At 53.2% G+C, this 16,013-nt stretch overlaps 8 protein-coding genes across 8 annotated transcripts; 2 read left to right on the forward strand and 6 right to left on the reverse strand.

Annotated features, from left to right (window-relative positions):
- Window positions 1–147: 147 nt before the first annotated feature.
- PHACADRAFT_198586 (uncharacterized protein) lies at window positions 148–1,820 on the reverse strand (the record flags this gene model as incomplete). The annotated part of the gene is made up of 9 exons (XM_007398812.1): window positions 148–282; window positions 372–568; window positions 646–672; window positions 729–783; window positions 834–1,059; window positions 1,207–1,350; window positions 1,398–1,547; window positions 1,599–1,718; window positions 1,792–1,820. 9 exons carry the CDS (start codon window positions 1,818–1,820, stop codon window positions 148–150), a joined length of 1,083 nt encoding a protein of 360 aa, XP_007398874.1.
- A 1,963-nt stretch (window positions 1,821–3,783) lies between these two features.
- Window positions 3,784–5,110, reverse strand: PHACADRAFT_149258 (uncharacterized protein). Its single transcript, XM_007398813.1, has 4 exons — window positions 4,858–5,110; window positions 4,279–4,805; window positions 4,105–4,223; window positions 3,784–4,040 (listed from the first exon to the last, which is right to left on the reverse strand). Exons 1-4 carry the CDS (start codon window positions 5,056–5,058, stop codon window positions 3,853–3,855), a joined length of 1,035 nt encoding a protein of 344 aa, XP_007398875.1. The 5' UTR covers window positions 5,059–5,110; the 3' UTR covers window positions 3,784–3,852.
- Window positions 5,111–5,336: 226 nt separating this feature from the next.
- PHACADRAFT_261019 (uncharacterized protein) lies at window positions 5,337–5,519 on the forward strand. Its single transcript, XM_007398814.1, has one exon. It carries the CDS (start codon window positions 5,359–5,361, stop codon window positions 5,512–5,514), a length of 156 nt encoding a protein of 51 aa, XP_007398876.1. The 5' UTR covers window positions 5,337–5,358; the 3' UTR covers window positions 5,515–5,519.
- A 1,426-nt stretch (window positions 5,520–6,945) lies between these two features.
- PHACADRAFT_100122 (uncharacterized protein) lies at window positions 6,946–8,143 on the reverse strand (the record flags this gene model as incomplete). Its single annotated transcript, XM_007398815.1, has 5 exons — window positions 6,946–7,394; window positions 7,445–7,582; window positions 7,636–7,702; window positions 7,764–7,876; window positions 7,933–8,143. The coding sequence occupies 5 exons, from the start codon at window positions 8,141–8,143 to the stop codon at window positions 6,946–6,948; spliced, it is 978 nt and encodes a 325-aa protein (XP_007398877.1).
- Window positions 8,144–10,341: 2,198 nt separating this feature from the next.
- PHACADRAFT_261023 (uncharacterized protein) lies at window positions 10,342–10,669 on the reverse strand. Its single transcript, XM_007398816.1, has one exon. The coding sequence runs from the start codon at window positions 10,587–10,589 to the stop codon at window positions 10,431–10,433; it is 159 nt and encodes a 52-aa protein (XP_007398878.1). The 5' UTR covers window positions 10,590–10,669; the 3' UTR covers window positions 10,342–10,430.
- Window positions 10,670–10,933: 264 nt separating this feature from the next.
- Window positions 10,934–11,355, reverse strand: PHACADRAFT_261024 (uncharacterized protein). Its single transcript, XM_007398817.1, has one exon. The coding sequence runs from the start codon at window positions 11,303–11,305 to the stop codon at window positions 11,051–11,053; it is 255 nt and encodes an 84-aa protein (XP_007398879.1). The 5' UTR covers window positions 11,306–11,355; the 3' UTR covers window positions 10,934–11,050.
- A 1,260-nt stretch (window positions 11,356–12,615) lies between these two features.
- Window positions 12,616–14,480, forward strand: PHACADRAFT_261026 (uncharacterized protein). The gene is made up of 5 exons (XM_007398818.1): window positions 12,616–12,892; window positions 12,955–13,140; window positions 13,196–13,333; window positions 13,382–13,838; window positions 13,889–14,480. The coding sequence occupies exons 1-5, from the start codon at window positions 12,685–12,687 to the stop codon at window positions 14,238–14,240; spliced, it is 1,341 nt and encodes a 446-aa protein (XP_007398880.1). The 5' UTR covers window positions 12,616–12,684; the 3' UTR covers window positions 14,241–14,480.
- A 1-nt stretch (window position 14,481) lies between these two features.
- PHACADRAFT_261027 (uncharacterized protein) lies at window positions 14,482–15,212 on the reverse strand. Its single transcript, XM_007398819.1, has 3 exons — window positions 15,083–15,212; window positions 14,798–15,020; window positions 14,482–14,741 (listed from the first exon to the last, which is right to left on the reverse strand). The coding sequence occupies exons 1-2, from the start codon at window positions 15,192–15,194 to the stop codon at window positions 14,923–14,925; spliced, it is 210 nt and encodes a 69-aa protein (XP_007398881.1). The 5' UTR covers window positions 15,195–15,212; the 3' UTR covers window positions 14,482–14,741; window positions 14,798–14,922.
- Between the last annotated feature and the right edge of the window lie 801 nt (window positions 15,213–16,013).

Genomic DNA, 16,013 nt, shown 5'->3' on the forward strand with positions numbered 1-16,013 from the left:
GGCGCACAGAAGACATAATGTTCTGTCTGGACGAGGAATTTAAAGGAAAGGCTGTTATGAGACACACTCAGTAGATCTTCGTACCTAGTCAAGCGGGGACAGGAATCCCAGAGTGCACATACGCAATATATACTATTACAACACATTTCACAGACGGGCCTTGATGTCAACGAAAGGCGCATACGAAGAGCTCCCTCGGTAGACGTCCAGAGACCCAACAAACGCGTCCCATGCCTCTTGCGAGACAATGGCGCCCACAGCATACTTCTCAACGCCGGAAGCCTGTAGGTAGTCGTCAAGTCCACAATGCACTTCGGAGAGTGCATGCGCTTCCTCCTCCGCGAACGCGTGCCTGCTGGTGAGGCCGTCACCTCGACGTAGGCTGCAAGACCCGCGCCTACGGCGCCGAGCTCGTAGAGGCACACGAGTGGCGCGGAAACGCCCGCGTTTGTCGCGGCCTCGAATTCCATGCGGTGCCCGATAGCCTCGACGAACGGCAAGCAGCGCGGGAGAAGAAGCTCGTTCGCGCGTGCGCCGCGGTACTCTCCGCGCACGGCCGCCAGAATCGCTTTCATCTCGTCAAAGAGCCGCTGCTCGTGGATGGTGAGCCTGGAGTGCTTGTCCTGGCTCGGGGGGACGGTGTACCGGCCAACGAGAGTTCAGGGGCTAGCCCTTGGGGGAGGATGTCAGGAAGGCGCCTGTCGAACGAGCGTGGCAAGGCGGCTCACGGAGACCTAGGACGAGCACGTCGCCCTCTGCGATGGCAACACCACGAAGCTCCGACTAACAATTCGTGTCAGTTTATTTGTGTTTCAAATGGAAAATTTGCACACCTCCACGTGCATGAATTGGTTGTAATCGAAAATTTCCTGTGCGCTACAGCGATCTGCGACATTTACGCCTGTTCTCCGCCAGTGTCCTATCATGGTCGCCTTCACGATAGCGCATATCGCATTCCGGAAGTTGACATTTTCGACCGGTGTAGCAGAAACCCAGGCCGCTGTGCGTCTGTAGAGAGCCTCGAGTACAAAGCCCTGGGCCAAAGAGTGCAAGATAAAGCTGTTGAGTCCTGAACGAGATGAGCGGTGCGGGATGCCCGGTAGGTCCGTTGATGCATCTCCTGGTGCTGTACCTGGCCGCGATAAACGCTGCAACTTTCAAGGAGGGTATCACTGTCGCGGAGATACTAAGTGTGCCGATGCTCACCCTCCAGAGGGTCCTAAGGTAGAGATCCCTCGGAGTTGCGTCCGTGTCCACTTCCCCAAGAGTGCTGAGGGCGGAATTGCGACGTGGTCGAAGGATGTGATGGCATGGCCGACGGCTCTGCAGCCACTCTTGCTCGGGAGTTCTCTGCAGAGCGTTAGCATTCTGCAATGCGCATATATAAGGCGTCGTACCGAGCTGTTACCCCTTTACACATCTCTTTGCCATCATTCAGCGCAACTACGAAAGGGCGAATGCCTTTGTCGACTCCGTTGACCACCAGTCTAGCCATTACAACACCCACACGCGGAACGCCACCGAACGGAAGCGTAGGAGGCATGTATCTACACACTGTTGTCAGAAATATATCCATAGGCGCCCCCCTTTCGACTGACTTTGCTGCGCCTGGATTGGGAGTATGTAAATCGAAGTTTCCGTCATCCTTCACAGTCGCCGTCGTCTCCAGATTGAAGGCGTCCAGGCCGTGTGCGACCTCTGTCAGCAGAAACTGTGCCCTGAGAAGAGCCGATCAGTTTTAAGCCCCGCGATGAGAGTGATTGACTGACGAAACTCGGAAGCTAAGCATACCATGCAGGAGTGGAAGTAGCTCCGATCATTTCTGCGCATAAGGTGCGAGGGTCCCAGCTGCGAGGTTTATTTGTATACTGAAGAGTGTGACTGCCCCGCCATCGAGCGTGACTATGGGTCCACATGCATGTCTCAGAAATTCTTTGAAAGGCCAGCGACATCTTCGGGGGAGAGTGCTACGGGAAAAATGAAACAAACTACCAATATGATATTGTGCGTGCTTACTTACCATACCTTATTCCCACAGCTGTCGCGTGTTGGTGGTACAAGTCAATGCGCTCCGCCACCGAGAGACGTTCTGAGGCGAGTCTAAAAAGTGGAGAGGTGGGCAGATCCCCTGTTACGAATTTTGACATTGTTAGTCCAGTTAATGGTGTGCTGTGAGCAAAACCTAGAAGGGAGAGGAGATGTTGAGCCCTTCAGGCCACTTCACACGTGAGCGCTTGGATATCCAACTTGAACTCGTCGCTGGCAAAAGTTTTAGTCCGTCTGAAAAAGTCTATTTAGCATCCAAATGAGGACGCCATTTGACACCATATATGCCGTTCCACCTTGCTGTCCCCTATCTCTCCATGCAAATGAGACAGAAGCAACTGCAATAGAAGTTATAGAACCAATGAACCCTATACAATCGCGCTTCACACAATTATTCGGAAGTCATGAGGCCTGAGTCGATACGCTGTGAGAAAGACTCTACATCCTCTGGGCATTAGTAAAGACACAGAAGGAACTCCAAAGTCACCAGACAATCAGAGCTATCCGGTGGCTCGCTGTTATAGAATTTGGCGTCCCCGCGCTCTCGCTCAACTTCCCACCTGCTTTTGCCTCGATCGAGCAAGATGACAGAATACTTATCCAGTTTAATAGACAGTCAACGGCGCAAATCAGGCATTTAGTCTTACGCACCCACGACCATCTCGGTTACTCTTTTGGAGAGCCATAATAAATGCATGGACATTGCAGACTGTACTGATGCCCTGTGTTGTATGTACGGCCGCATTGACTTGATATTGTGGTAGAAGTTCCTGTATGTGGTCCTTTGGTGGCTAGAGAGCGTCTGAGCGCGTCGTGGTGTGTCAGAGAATCAGGCCCACAATGACGAGCCTGCCACTGTGTCTGTGAGGTGCAGTGATGAGCTACTTAGAGGAAAGCTGCGAGAGAATTTCGGTCAATCAAAGAAGTGAAGAAATGGATGGATTGTGACCAGGAAATTTTCCGTCCTCATCTAAGTCTGCCGAGCGCAGTTAGATGTATCGTTCAACCGAAGGCCGAACATCTCTGAGAAGCTGGAATTGATGGAGAATACAGCAGGTGTCAGCATAAGTACCAATCTGAATGGCGGTCACGGGTCATAGAGGGGCTCGCCGGTGTGTGATAGGTACTACAGGTGGGCCAAAAATTTTGGCCCTGCGACGCACCCATAGAAAACCCCCAAAATCAATCCGCCGCCGTTCAGGTCGAAAAATTACGATGGTCTCCGTTGCTGACAATAAACGATTTGGACGATGAGCCGGTTCAAATCTGCATCTGGTGCTACTGGCAGATGCACTCGGCTGTGTGGAGACCTCTGCGTCGCGGGCGTTCATCCGCACGGGAGACGCCGATAACATGTCCCGGGGGCCGACGTCTCGGCTGCGGGGTCTCAGGCCGGACAAATATTGCTAAGTTAGTTCATACTATACCATAGAGCTGTAGACATCCCAATTCATTGGCATTTACATATTGACATCTCTGAGAATGGCCAGCATGAGGGCGAGAAACAGTCCAGCGACGTTGAAAGCATAAGCCCACGTATGCGTCCCTGTGAGTGCTTGAAGCATCAACGAACGAGACAGGACGTACGATTACTCAGAGTAGCCCAGTAATGAAGTCGTATAGGTAACCTGCCTGCAGCTCTGTTGTCGAAGACACATCAGACGTTCAAAAGGCTCTCAGAGGCTTAGTTGACGGTACTGTTCCGGTCTCCATGCAGAATTTACGCGACTGTTATGTGCAACTAAGGACTATGAATTATAGTAGCACATTCATATACCAATCTTATATTGACAGTCACTGTTAGCTCTAGTACCAACCCAGCCGTTTGAACTGCCCAAGCAAGTCACGGGTGCACTCTTCGATCGAGTGATACTCGATGCCGAGAATGCGTTTGCTCTTAGCATTGTCGAAGTGCGTCGTGTAGGGCGCCTTACGCGGGTCGTAGGATGTGTCGCCCGCAGGTAAGGATGGATCAAACTTGTGTGCGGCGGAAACTGCAGATGATGACGAGCATGTGAGCACTTCTACTGTGATGCGTATAACGATATGACTACACACCAAAGTCTTGCCAGACCCACTCAGAGCAGGACACAATGATGCGCTCGCCTCCAGCCTCGGGCTTCTGAAGGGCAAGGACATGTGCTTCACTGACGTTTCGGACATCAACCCAACCAGTGCTGTGTGCGACCGTCAGCATTACAATCTCGAGAGGGGATGGTACGCTGAACCGACCTGAAGTTAGTGAGCTGCTCCTTCGTCTTAGTGCCCTTCACGACTGAGCCGTAGAACTCGAGGATAGAGGTGTTGAGGTCTTCCGGACGCTTGACCTCCTGTAAGAACGGGCCGTAGACATAGGGCGGGTTCATGGTGACGAGATCGAAATTGACCGCGCCCCTGTTCTCCTCCACGAACTTCCACGCCGCGCGTTCCGCTAGGGATTTGGAAGCATGATACTTGTCGACGTTGCTGGCGTTGCGCCCCTTAGCCTCGACCTCGCAGATGGACTGCTCGTTCCAGTTCTTCTCGTTGTACCACCGCTCGTGGTTGGGGTCGACGGTAAGGACGGCGGAGCAAGAGGAAGTGACGACGACGCGCTTTACGGTGCCGTTAGCGTGCTCCAGTGCCGACCGCAGCATGCCAACGGTGCCCGCCACGGCGGGGCCGATGATCTCCTGAGGATCGTCGGCGTGCATGTGGAAGGGCGACGCGGTGTGCTCGATGGCGTCAACGCCCTTGACGGCCTCGTCGAAGGCACCCTCCTATGACACAGTTCAGCATCATATGCGGAATACAAGTGAGTGTAAAGCGCACCTTCGTAATGTCAGGAACAATGACAACCTCGAACTTATCGCCATAGCTCGAGAAGAGGTCCTTTAGGTGAGGGATGGAAGACTCTCTGCGTACAGTGCCGCGGACGGAGAAGCCTTCCTCGAGTAAGTGCTTGACGACCCAGACGGCAATGAAGCCATTGCAACCAGAGACGAGAACTTTGCCCTTGTTGACAGCTGGCATTATGATTTGGTCAGGAGACTAGTGATGTGCTGGTGGGAATGAATTGAAAGAGGTATGCAAAAAGTCCAAGGCCTTTATACGCACCGTATCGGTAGCGACAAGACTTTAGGAGGAGGTCGGCAAAGCCACCCAACTCCGTCTGCTGAATCACACTTAGGAATGAGTCAGCGTTTCCTCCGCTTCGTACGGCATCGTCTGTGACAATTTTCTAGGAGATCGCATTGAACACTGCCTTGGCGTGAGGCTAGAGATGCAAAGGAGCCTCGGCCAAGGTTCCGTTCAGCCCCATACCTGCCTGTTATGGAGGCCCTAACTCCAGTCATCCCGGGCTTGTGCACGGATCTCCTTCCTCGTCGGCTATGGACGGCTATGGCTTTGCAACGAATTCCTGAGCGATATCCTTCGCCGATACCGATACGTCACCAATATAAACATCTAGATCGCATGAGCATATAAAGTCTGCGTAGTTGCGGCTATCCTCGGGAGTGCGGCTATCCACGGGGGTGCGGCTATCCACGGGAACGCGGCTATCCACGGGAATGCTGAGTAATGTGCTCGAGGAGCCGCCCTCTGCCCTCAAGCATCAAGTTAGTATGCAAGACTGATCGTGCCCGACGATCGCAAGACGCCACAAAGCCCTCGGGCTAAAGCGCTAAAGCGCTAAAGGGTTGCCCAGCGGGCTTAGGTCAAAATCCCCAAAATCCAACTTAAGTTAGAAACTCAAATCTGATGCCGTTAGTGCCTGGATAGGCGCCGCACATCACCAGCCTCGGAGTGTACTGGTACCTCTTATTCTTGATATTTAAGCAGTTTCAGCCTGAAAAGTCGTTTTATAATACACGTATACGAGGTTAAAGGTCAAGTGAAGCATGAATATATAAAGCTCCGGGTGTCTTAGGGTTAGGTGCTCGATAAGATAATCGAAGCTCCGGGCGCTTGATTACGGTACCGCTTCGGTGAGCTTGGTCGGACAACAGCCCTCGGCTCGCTGCTACTCTTGACCTCAGAGTATGCAAACACAGCGCCTTGCATGCTTTCGTAACATTTAAAAGGCCTAGATAATATCATACATAGCTCAGGCTGACATTTATGCACAGGAAAGTGCATGGGCGCTCGATACGTGGACTTGGGTTTTGGGGATTTGACCTGAGCCTGCTCGGCAACCATAGGTCTCGCAGAGTTCGGACAAGTTCTAAGGAATGCTGTCAAGTTATGTACGACAGCCGCGCGCTAGTAAGAGTTACGATACATCTATGGTACTGCGCACAGGGCGGCGGGGATGAGATATACATGCGGCGCGAGGGGCCAGTGATTTACAAGAACGAATGCAACAGAGTCCACTGTATCCTGACAAGTGACGTCATGACAAACACGTAACGGGACATAGCATGGAGAGTAAAAGAGACGTATCAGAGCGAAGAGGGCAAAGAGGCTCGTGTAGCCAAGCGCGGTGACATCACAGGGAGGTTCGCACAGACATACGCGCGAACGCGTCATTGCGCGGCCCCGATATCGGCCTCTGCCTCAGAGGACAAGCTGCAAGCGGTCGTGGGCGTGGCCGGGAAATCGAGCTCAGCATCGCTCAGCCCATCGATCGTATAGTCCTGCGGGACGATAATGCAGTCGAGCTCAGGAGACTCGGCCTGTGCTATCTTGTTCTCGAGGTACAAGGCGTATGCCACTGCAGCGGACGAGTCTGTGGTCTTTTCGATGTCGAGGGCCTCGAGCTTGTGCGCGAGGTTGAAGGACGACTGCATGATGATATGTCGTCCGGCACCGGCATAGGGAGAGAGGAATCTGTCTGCAGAGGTGGGGGTGCGAGGCGTGGGTGAACTGGGAAGGCTGGAAAAGAATTAGCATGAGCGGAAACTTTGAGAGTGGCGCAACTTACCTGAGGCCGCTGCCCGGCAGGGACTTGCAGGGTTGAGGCTTGCAGCCGAAGGGCTTAACGAGCCACCAGAAGGCTGCCTTGTAGTGACGGCAGGCCTCATCGGCAAAGCCAAAGAGACCGAAGAAGATGAATGCCGCGCAAGGGTAGATCCAGCGGCCCATCTCATAGGCGATGACCGCTTGGTGGTCGGCGCGCCAGAAGACGGCAGGAATCTGGAGGACGCGACCGAAGTCGTAGTGGGTGTCCGCCCAAGAGATCCATGGAGCAACTGGAACGCCGTGCACGTTGATGTAGATGGTGTAGATGGCAAGCGGGACGGTCAGGGCCATCTCCAAGCATGACAGAAGCATGAGTCGGAAGTAGCGACTCATGGACATGGATTGCGACAAAGAGAGCACCTCTCTGAATTGAACGCGGCGAATCCAGAATGCCCGTAACGTCATGGCTAGCATTGAGATAAGTATCATGGTAGCCAAATAGGTTGAGAACACTCACATGCATACACAAAGGACACTAGTCCCAGTAGGGCAGGCCACATGAAGACCAGTGGGAAGGCCAAAGGCGTAACGTAAATGGTAGGAAGACAGCCAATATCCTCAGCAATATTGAAGCGATGTCCCTGGACGACAGCATCTATTGGAGAATCTTAGCGAATGTAGATTTGAAAACTCTTTGGCAGTACTCACGCAAGCACATGACGATCACAGGGATACCGAACCCAATCGCAAGGTCAAAGTACATTGCCCGACGTTTCTAGACAGAAGAAAGTTCAGATCCTTGCTAGAAAGGAATGTTCGTCAGTTGAAGTACTGACCTCGGGAGGCCCCATTGAAGTCTGACGGACGGCGGCTATATTGTACAACCTTCTGTTGATGCAGAGTGAAGCTGCAGGGATGCCAACTCCGGCACCGATGATAAACTTTGTGGCTACGGGTAAAGCCGTGAGTGCCAGGCCAAAGATGATAGTGTTGCGTGCGACGTACTGATGTCGCACCAGACTGGAATCTTGTTCTCCACGCTACCGTTCCAAACCAGCGAGTCCACGAACTGAATCAGACTTGCAAAGCCCGCCCAGAACATGTACATACACGTCCCAGCGTTCCACGCTTGCAGGTGCCATGACAGAGGAACGAAAGAAAGGACGAAACCGAGGAAAGAAAAGACCGAGAACAGAGGGTAGGTGGGGTCGGACATGGAGGTGAAGTGGCGATGCAGAGACTAGCTCTGTCCTGCCGGTCGCAAAGCGAGGGCAGGATACTTAAGGTTCGGCTACGCATTGTCGGGCAGTCCCGCTTTGCCTCGCGGTGAGCGAGGTTGAAAAGACAGTGGTAAGCGAGCTGGTGTACAAACAGAAAATTCAACAATAGCCAATCTTACGCGCTGACCCGAGCGCGCTTATTATCTGGCGCCCAATTGTGAATGCGCGCTTGCCACCCGCCTCTGTTCTTCCTCACCTCCATTGTCGTTGACATATATTATGGGGACCGCGGGGCCAACCGGGACCTCTCTGCAAGATCACCACCCACTCGACAGTCGCGCGCATCCATTCAGGAGACCTTGCCTCCATCTCTAAGCGCTTCACGATGCCTCCGGCAGACGACTTTCATGATCTCGCTCAAATCGAAGTCGTCCTGGACCCCTCCGGCCCTGGCGTGCCGACGGACGAAGAGCACTTTAATGGTAGCTTATCTATTAGCTGGTGCACAATTGCTTGACCGGTATGGACCAGTCTCAGTGTCTTCTGCCAGTATAAACTTACGTTCATTCTATCTCTAGTCCTATTAACGAGATGCCGGACATCGTGTGGACTGTCATGCATGCCATGGTTTCACTATTAACTCTCATGGTATGTTTACGAAATTCTGTTTTTTTTTGCGCGCTGCAGCTGACGAATGTCTCAGATCACTCTACCGCTGTGCTGTGCACGACGATAATTTATACTAACTGACTTCAAACTCGTCTTCGTCTTTCCACCTACACTGTATTCCTATCCGCCACTATTCCCAAGCCGATACCCATTCCTTCACGTAGACAGTCCTATACCCTCTGCCGCAGTCTATACCCGGCCACGGTCCTCACGCACGTCTTTATTGTTAGGAATGACTTGTATCGATAGGACGTTTGACGACGCCTCCACGTTTACTTACGACCCTTCCTGTTCTTATATTTCCTTTTTGTTCGCATGTTGATACGTGCCTATGGCATCTTATGCTGTACATGTCCTGTTGATTCATAATTCGTCTATGTTTATCTCATGTTCAATGCATTGTCGCATCTCGCCATGAGCGATTCTCCGCCTGGTCGCGGGACATTGTGCTCTGCTTCGGCGTTGGCTCAGACTGAGACACGCCGCCTGGAGAGCCTTCCTGCCTTATCTCGTCTACCTGCGACACGCTCTGCCTCAGACTCCTACTGTGTCGACTGCGAGCCGGTCGTAGTATCACCAATTTACAGCTGCACTCTGTCCCAAATCGACACTTCTCAATACTTCCGCAAAGCCACGTTCTACCCATGCCCCCAGAGAGCTCAAGTACGAGACGGGACAGGCGAATGCACGTGTGCCATTGCGGGGTCTACTGCAAAGTACCGACCGACGTCTCTGATACAACCTATCTACGACACTAGAGGGCGGTCAAAGCGGTGTCCGGCACTGTTCCCCCCTCGTTCAGGCTTGCGTCGTCTGAACTGCAAGCGCTCTTTGCTCAGAAATTAGCTGAGAACGCTGCACTGGCCTCGAAATTAGGTGCTTCGGGCTCGCGCAAGCGCACTCGAGCTGGGTGCACGGACAAGTCTTCTGGCCTTGCCTCTGAAGCCGCCGCTAAGCGGAGGAAAGCTACGGAATGCGATGAGCAAGAGGCTCTCTGGTACTGCTAATTATAACTAATATGCAACGGTATGTTTTTTCTTCTGTCTGATCTCTCTTTGCTGCTACTTATATCTAGCAGTACAAGTATTGTCGAAAATGGTCTGCTATGAGGTAGGCGGCTCGAAGGTGTACGCGAGAAGCTGGATGGCGTGTCGTGGAGCGGGGGCGGCGGGACTGCAGTACGACGGATGTTCAAGCATGCAAACTATAGTATTTCACACTATATCCTGTTATGTAAATGTGAATATGCCTGCTGAAGCCCAAATATGTTAGGATGTATCAACTACAAATATGAACACCGGACGTAGATGGCTGTTTGCGAATATATTCGCAAGCAAACGTGGGAGGACGAGGTGACGCTAGTGCTCACCAATTAAGATTACATACGAAATTTGAGGATATGTATGCATTAGAATTGCGTACAGCGTATACGGACGCCGTAAGTTATGATATGCATAATCTTACGCGTATTTAATTTTAAGCAATCATATATAATCATATGTAATGAGATTCAGGCGGTGTCGGCCTCCGAGGCGAAGGTAGAATACTAAGGTAGCTAAGCATCGAATCACCGACACAGCCGTACATTACTGAACACATTCTCAAGGTGACACACTACATCTGCACGCTCACCTCACTGCCGAAGTGGTCGGGCTCAAAGTACCCCGAAATTTCGTGTAGCATCCGGAAGTCGGGCTTGCCATCGGTGCGCAGCGGGAGCGGCCACGGCCCGGACAGGTCGAACAAGAACGCGCCCCCGCCGAGGATGTGCATGTCCGAGACGTGGATCGGGTGCACGTCCTGATGCTCGTACACGGCACCGACGCTTGCGTGTGAGTCGGTGTGACCGCCTCGCGGGCGCGTCAAAGAGTGGCGGCAGATGCACAGACGCGAGCGGGGGTTTATAGAGAGCGCGGACGCCATGCTGCCGCTGCCGGAGCTCTTCGTGGACGACGGCATGCTGTGCACGACGCCGGCGTTGTCGGGTGCGATGAGATGTGTCCTGTCGCAGAGCCGATCGAACTCGCACGCGGCGGGGTCCGTGCGCCCGGTACTGCAGCTTCCGGACGATGTCCTGCGGCAATGTCAAAGGGGGCGGGTCAAGGCGCAGTCAGTGGGGAGAGGGAGGAAGAGGGACGCACGATGCTGTTTCCGGCCGTCATTGTGAACAGGCTAGCAGCAAACACTTCCCCGCAAGGGACTTCTTCATGAGCTTGGCTCTTGCACGGTCAATCCTAGCCAGTGCAGAGGTAAACTTCGGCCTCTACCTCTTGAGGAACGCTCGTGACGCACTGACATGACCCGCTGTATGTCGACATCCGGAGAATTCCGATGCCCATTACATAAGGGCTGACGCTGTTTCTGTGCTCGGACTTGCAGAGTGCGTTGGTGTGCGATTCTTGAGCGTGCGGGTGGTGCGCGCCGTATCTGAATTCTCGGCCCTTCTGGGGTCCAACATATGTAGCATACAGATTACATACGGGCAGCATAATTTACGATATGCATATGTACGCATATGATATGCCGTGCGTACGAGTAGGAGAATGATTACGGAAACCCCCATAATTAATCTTAAGATATGCTTAATCTGAGATTATAATGGTATGTAATCATAATTTTGGTGAGCACTAGGTGACGCGACGCATTCATTATCCCCACGCAGCTATCACGTGAGCGCGCACCCTGTCCGCTCCGATCAATAAAAAGGCGCTCATATTTTCTTCAACCTGTGAGATCTTGCCGCGAACAGCACGCCCTCCGCGATGACGCCGAGTCGCAGATACATACCGCCAGCCCGAGCTCGAAATTTGATCGGATGATTATGCTTTATGTCCTCGAGCCACTTGTGGCGCGATCTAGTCAAAGCGAACGCTTTGAACCCGCCTACCGCCGGCTCAGCCAGGTGAGCTGTTTCCAGCCGTGATCCCAGCTTTTATTGCTCATTAACTTTAAATTTCGGTAGAATCTCTTGGGTAATAAAAAAAAAATCAGCGCTTGTGATCTGACGAAAGTACGCCACCGTCATCGCCGAAAGGCCGCTTCGGTGCCCTAGAAGCTAAGGACAATACTATCGTGATTAGCCATGTCGCACGCTTCTCGGCCGTCTTAATTGAAGACGTCACAATCCTAGTCCCAACCAGCTTAGAACTTCATTAGCTCCGGGCGTCGATATATATCTTTCATAACGGTCTTCGAAAACCTACGCCCGACGGCATCGGTAGGAGATACGGGCAAGTGTTATCTGTATCATGGCGTGCGGGGCCCGTACAGAGTCGGAAGGTCAAGTGGTAGTGCAATATCCCGTACCACTCGCACCTTCAGCCTGTCTGGTCGCGATACTGCTCCGGGACAGTTATTTCTCGAGCCAACTATGTCCGCCTCTGACATCACCCTTACCCTTCTTCGCCTATCCTTCTTAACCTAACACTTAGTCTCTGTCAGCCACGTCATCCTCATCTACGCCATTAGCCGGTGCTCTGGCGTCACCAAACAATGGCAGCAAGCTCAGTCTTGTCCCACCCTCAGATCGTGCGACCGACCCTCGATTATTTCCAAACTAGTTGTTCCGTGACGCACAATCTAACGGTCCGGTCACGATACCACGTCGCCTTGCGTCTGATGGACCCTTATTCCACGTTGGGACGTCAATAAGCTCTCGCTTCAGAGTGCTCCCACCGTGCACCCACAGCGAGTCACGCCGCCCAAATCCGTGCTATGTCCCATCGCCCCCGCCGCAGAAAATTCCTTCCCCCTAACCTTCATCTGGTCCGCTCCCTCAAAATGCATTGGCCGGCTCAACGCCATCATTTCCTGCCTCCCCTCCTTACACCCCCCGCCTCCGCAACCACGACCGGCTGTCGGGGAAAGCATGCCTCACCCGATGCCTGCGGCGGCCTTCGCAGCGGCAGCTGGGCTAAGTCTGCCTATTGTGGTACAGGGGGTGCTTTTGCGCAGACAGTGCCTTCCGGTCGTTGCCACAGCCTTGTGGTTATTCTTTGCAAACGTCGTATATGGCGTGAACGCACTCGTTTGGGCTGGCTCGGATGCGATTCGCATACCAGTATGGTGCGACATTGGTGAGTAGGCCTATCCATAGAGGCTACTCTGGGCTGACGGTCACATTTTTGGACCCTCCCAGCAACCAAGTTTCTTGTAGGCTCCGCATATGCAATCCCTGCGTGCTTGCTTTGCACTACGATAAAACTGAAGCTCGCTGTGGCACCACGGGATCTGCCTGATGAGCGAACGGCTAAGGGACAGAGGAGCGCTTACCTTCTCGACCTCGCGCTCTGTGTAGGGGTGCCTGTCATCTCTATGATCCTACGTACGTTCTTTATCGGTCTCGGCATTAAACATGGTCAATACTAACCTTGATTCAGACACCGTTGTCCAGGACCATCGCTTCGATATCGTCGAGAACATTGGCTGCCAGCCCGAGATACCGGCTATCTCAGCGAGCACCATTTTCTTCTGGCTACCTGCATTGCTACTTGCCCTACTGTCATTTTTCTCGTGCTGTGAGTCTGGGCTATCGTCGCCGCAAAATTGGTATTAACGTTAAGCAGGTATAATGCTGCGCTACATCTTCGGTCCTAATCGCCTCCAGCTGCGCCACAACCTCGAGATGTTCGATTCCACCTCAACGATATCCGTATTCTTCAGCCAGTTTATGATCGTGCTGTGCGTTGCGGCCCTCTGGACCGCGTACCTACTGGTTATGATATACGAAGCTCTGTTGTTGACCTCGAAGCTGCCCGATGGGTTGTCCCGCTCCGCAGACTGGTCACGCATCGACTCGTACACATGGGTCGATTTCGATAGCCTATCGAGACGTGACCGAAACTTTTGCTGGTGGACGACCCCGGCCGCGGCGCTGGCGTTCACATTCTGGTCCACGGTCTTTCCCGTGGTAGAGAAGGTCGACAGTTGGCTGTGCCGTGTATTTCGATGCATCCGCACAGGGCTCCGCACACGGAGCTCTTCTATTACGTTGAAGGAGATGAACGCGAGCAAGCACAAGGGGTGCGTCCTTTACTTTTACATGTTAAACTTCTGGGGCTCACCAGCTGCAGGAGTGGCAGCCATGTCATCATCCGCAAAGACTCCGTTGTGACAGTTATCTACGACGATACCGGGACTTCCAAACAAGCGCACTCTCCGCGTTCTCCGCCTTGGTCACCTGCTAAACCCGCGTACGAACCGCGGCGGAGCATCCCTTGGGAGACTGCTCGCCCTTTTAACGGCCCACCGGGCAGACGATGCTCCGCCGGGACAGAAGATGGTTCGCAAGAGATTGTTATCAGGGAGCTACCTATCGCAGCATCGCCACTAGATAGGCATGTGCCGCCACAGTCAACCTTCCCTCATGCCTGGCAGGAGCCACCAGTCGTTGTACCTAGATATGCAGAAGAATCCCCTGTTTGATAGCGACGTGTCATATTCTTCTCTCTTGCGATTTTACAGCGCCTTCCGCTGTCATTGCAACTCCGTGCACGTTGCAGACACGCTCCTTCTGTACACTCTTTTGTTATTCGCCACCGTCCTTTTGTTGCTCCCTTTTTTATCATTCTCTCTTATCGTATATTGACTACGACTCTCCTCCCTGTCGCTGCTTGTACCATAGAATAACATCGTCACTCCTTGCACTTGATCTGTTAGATGTCGATATAGCCAAATTAAAAGATCTATTTTACTTCGTATACAGCAGAGTCCAGACAGCACAGTGGTGGCAATAACTATAGGGTATATCCAAAAGAGCGAAACGAGAGCATAGCATGAGACGAGACTGCGACTAGTCGGAGATGTATTTCCTGCGAAAGCGTGTATTCCGGAAGATAAGGAAACTTTTTGTCTGCGTCATGCCGCCGCGGCGATGGGTTGAGCGCACGAAACGCGGTCCCGATGGTTAGGAGATAGCAGGAGAACCTAGAGGCCATAGTCAGCACCACGTCACGGAGACTCCGGAAATAAGTTCAACATACCACTCGGGGTAGCCTCTCGAACGGCCAGGAATGTGATGACAAAGATTCGAGGTCTCGCGACCTCTGAAGCTGAACGCCCACCCCTGGTATAGACGAGCAAATGCCGCATTTTATGGGCGACGGTGTCACTGGACAAGGGTCTGCGGAATGTGCAGGACGACGGTCGAAAAGAACGACAACGACGCCATGGCAAGGGCCGCCGCGCAAAGAAGCACGTATCGCTCTAAAATGCAAATCCCTGATTAGCTTCCCTACGCAGCGAGAATAAATGCCAAGCACACTGACCTCCCGAAGATTCCTTCTTCCGCTGTCTCATGGGCATAGCGGCCGCGTACGACGGCGCATACTCCCAGTCGTCACCGGACTGGATGAGGACGTAGTCTGCGGTGGACTGCATTGCGTTTGTGGACGTGGGAGGGGTGTGGTATTGCTGAACATGCACCACCCTATTGCCTATTCTTTATACAGAGCAGAGAAAGGCCAGATCCTCTGTGCGCCCCGAAGCGTTGCAACGGTTGTCGGACATCTGCACGCGCGCTTGAGTCGCGCGTTCCTGCTTTGTCCGAGAGCGGATCGGTATACCTGCCCTGCGGGGTATGCTGCTGGCACTGCTGGCTCGCAAAAATGGTCGCTGAAAGTTTGATTTGGGCTGGACATGCCAAATACTGGCCAAACCTCCCAGGAGGACGTGACGCACGAAGGCTTGCTCTTGAGAGAGCACTGCAAATACACAACCAATTTCAAACGATATTTTTACTGAAAGCTGATGTGAACATGTCCACTACCATCCTAAACTCCCAGCTCATGCTTTCGCGCAATTTACCAACGAGCGTTCCATGCGGCTGCAGCACAAGGCCTCGGGTTCACATCGGCCGTCGGACCGCAAACGTCGGCCGTAAAGTGCGCACAGCGCGACGATCCACAGTACTTGCATGCAGATGCCTCGGCCTAGGAAGCGAAGATTTGGCAAAAGCTGGCCTAGGTTGGCCCGAGTGGACCCTGACAAGATGGTCCGCCGCAGTCCTCTATAGGGACGCGCAGCGGCGTGGCGAAGGGCTGGCCACTGGCCTAGGTCGCATCTCTGAGTCCGAGCGCCTCAACCTCACATGGTACAGTATCGACTTCGCTACCCGGTGCTGCTTTGACAAAGCAGGTGGGTTTGCACCTGGGAATGGTGGTCAGCGGAAGGGAGAGATGCCAGCGCAGACACGACGGC

This window comes from Phanerochaete carnosa (genome assembly GCF_000300595.1).
Source record: "Phanerochaete carnosa HHB-10118-sp unplaced genomic scaffold PHACAscaffold_8, whole genome shotgun sequence".
NCBI lineage: Eukaryota > Fungi > Basidiomycota > Agaricomycetes > Polyporales > Phanerochaetaceae > Phanerochaete > Phanerochaete carnosa.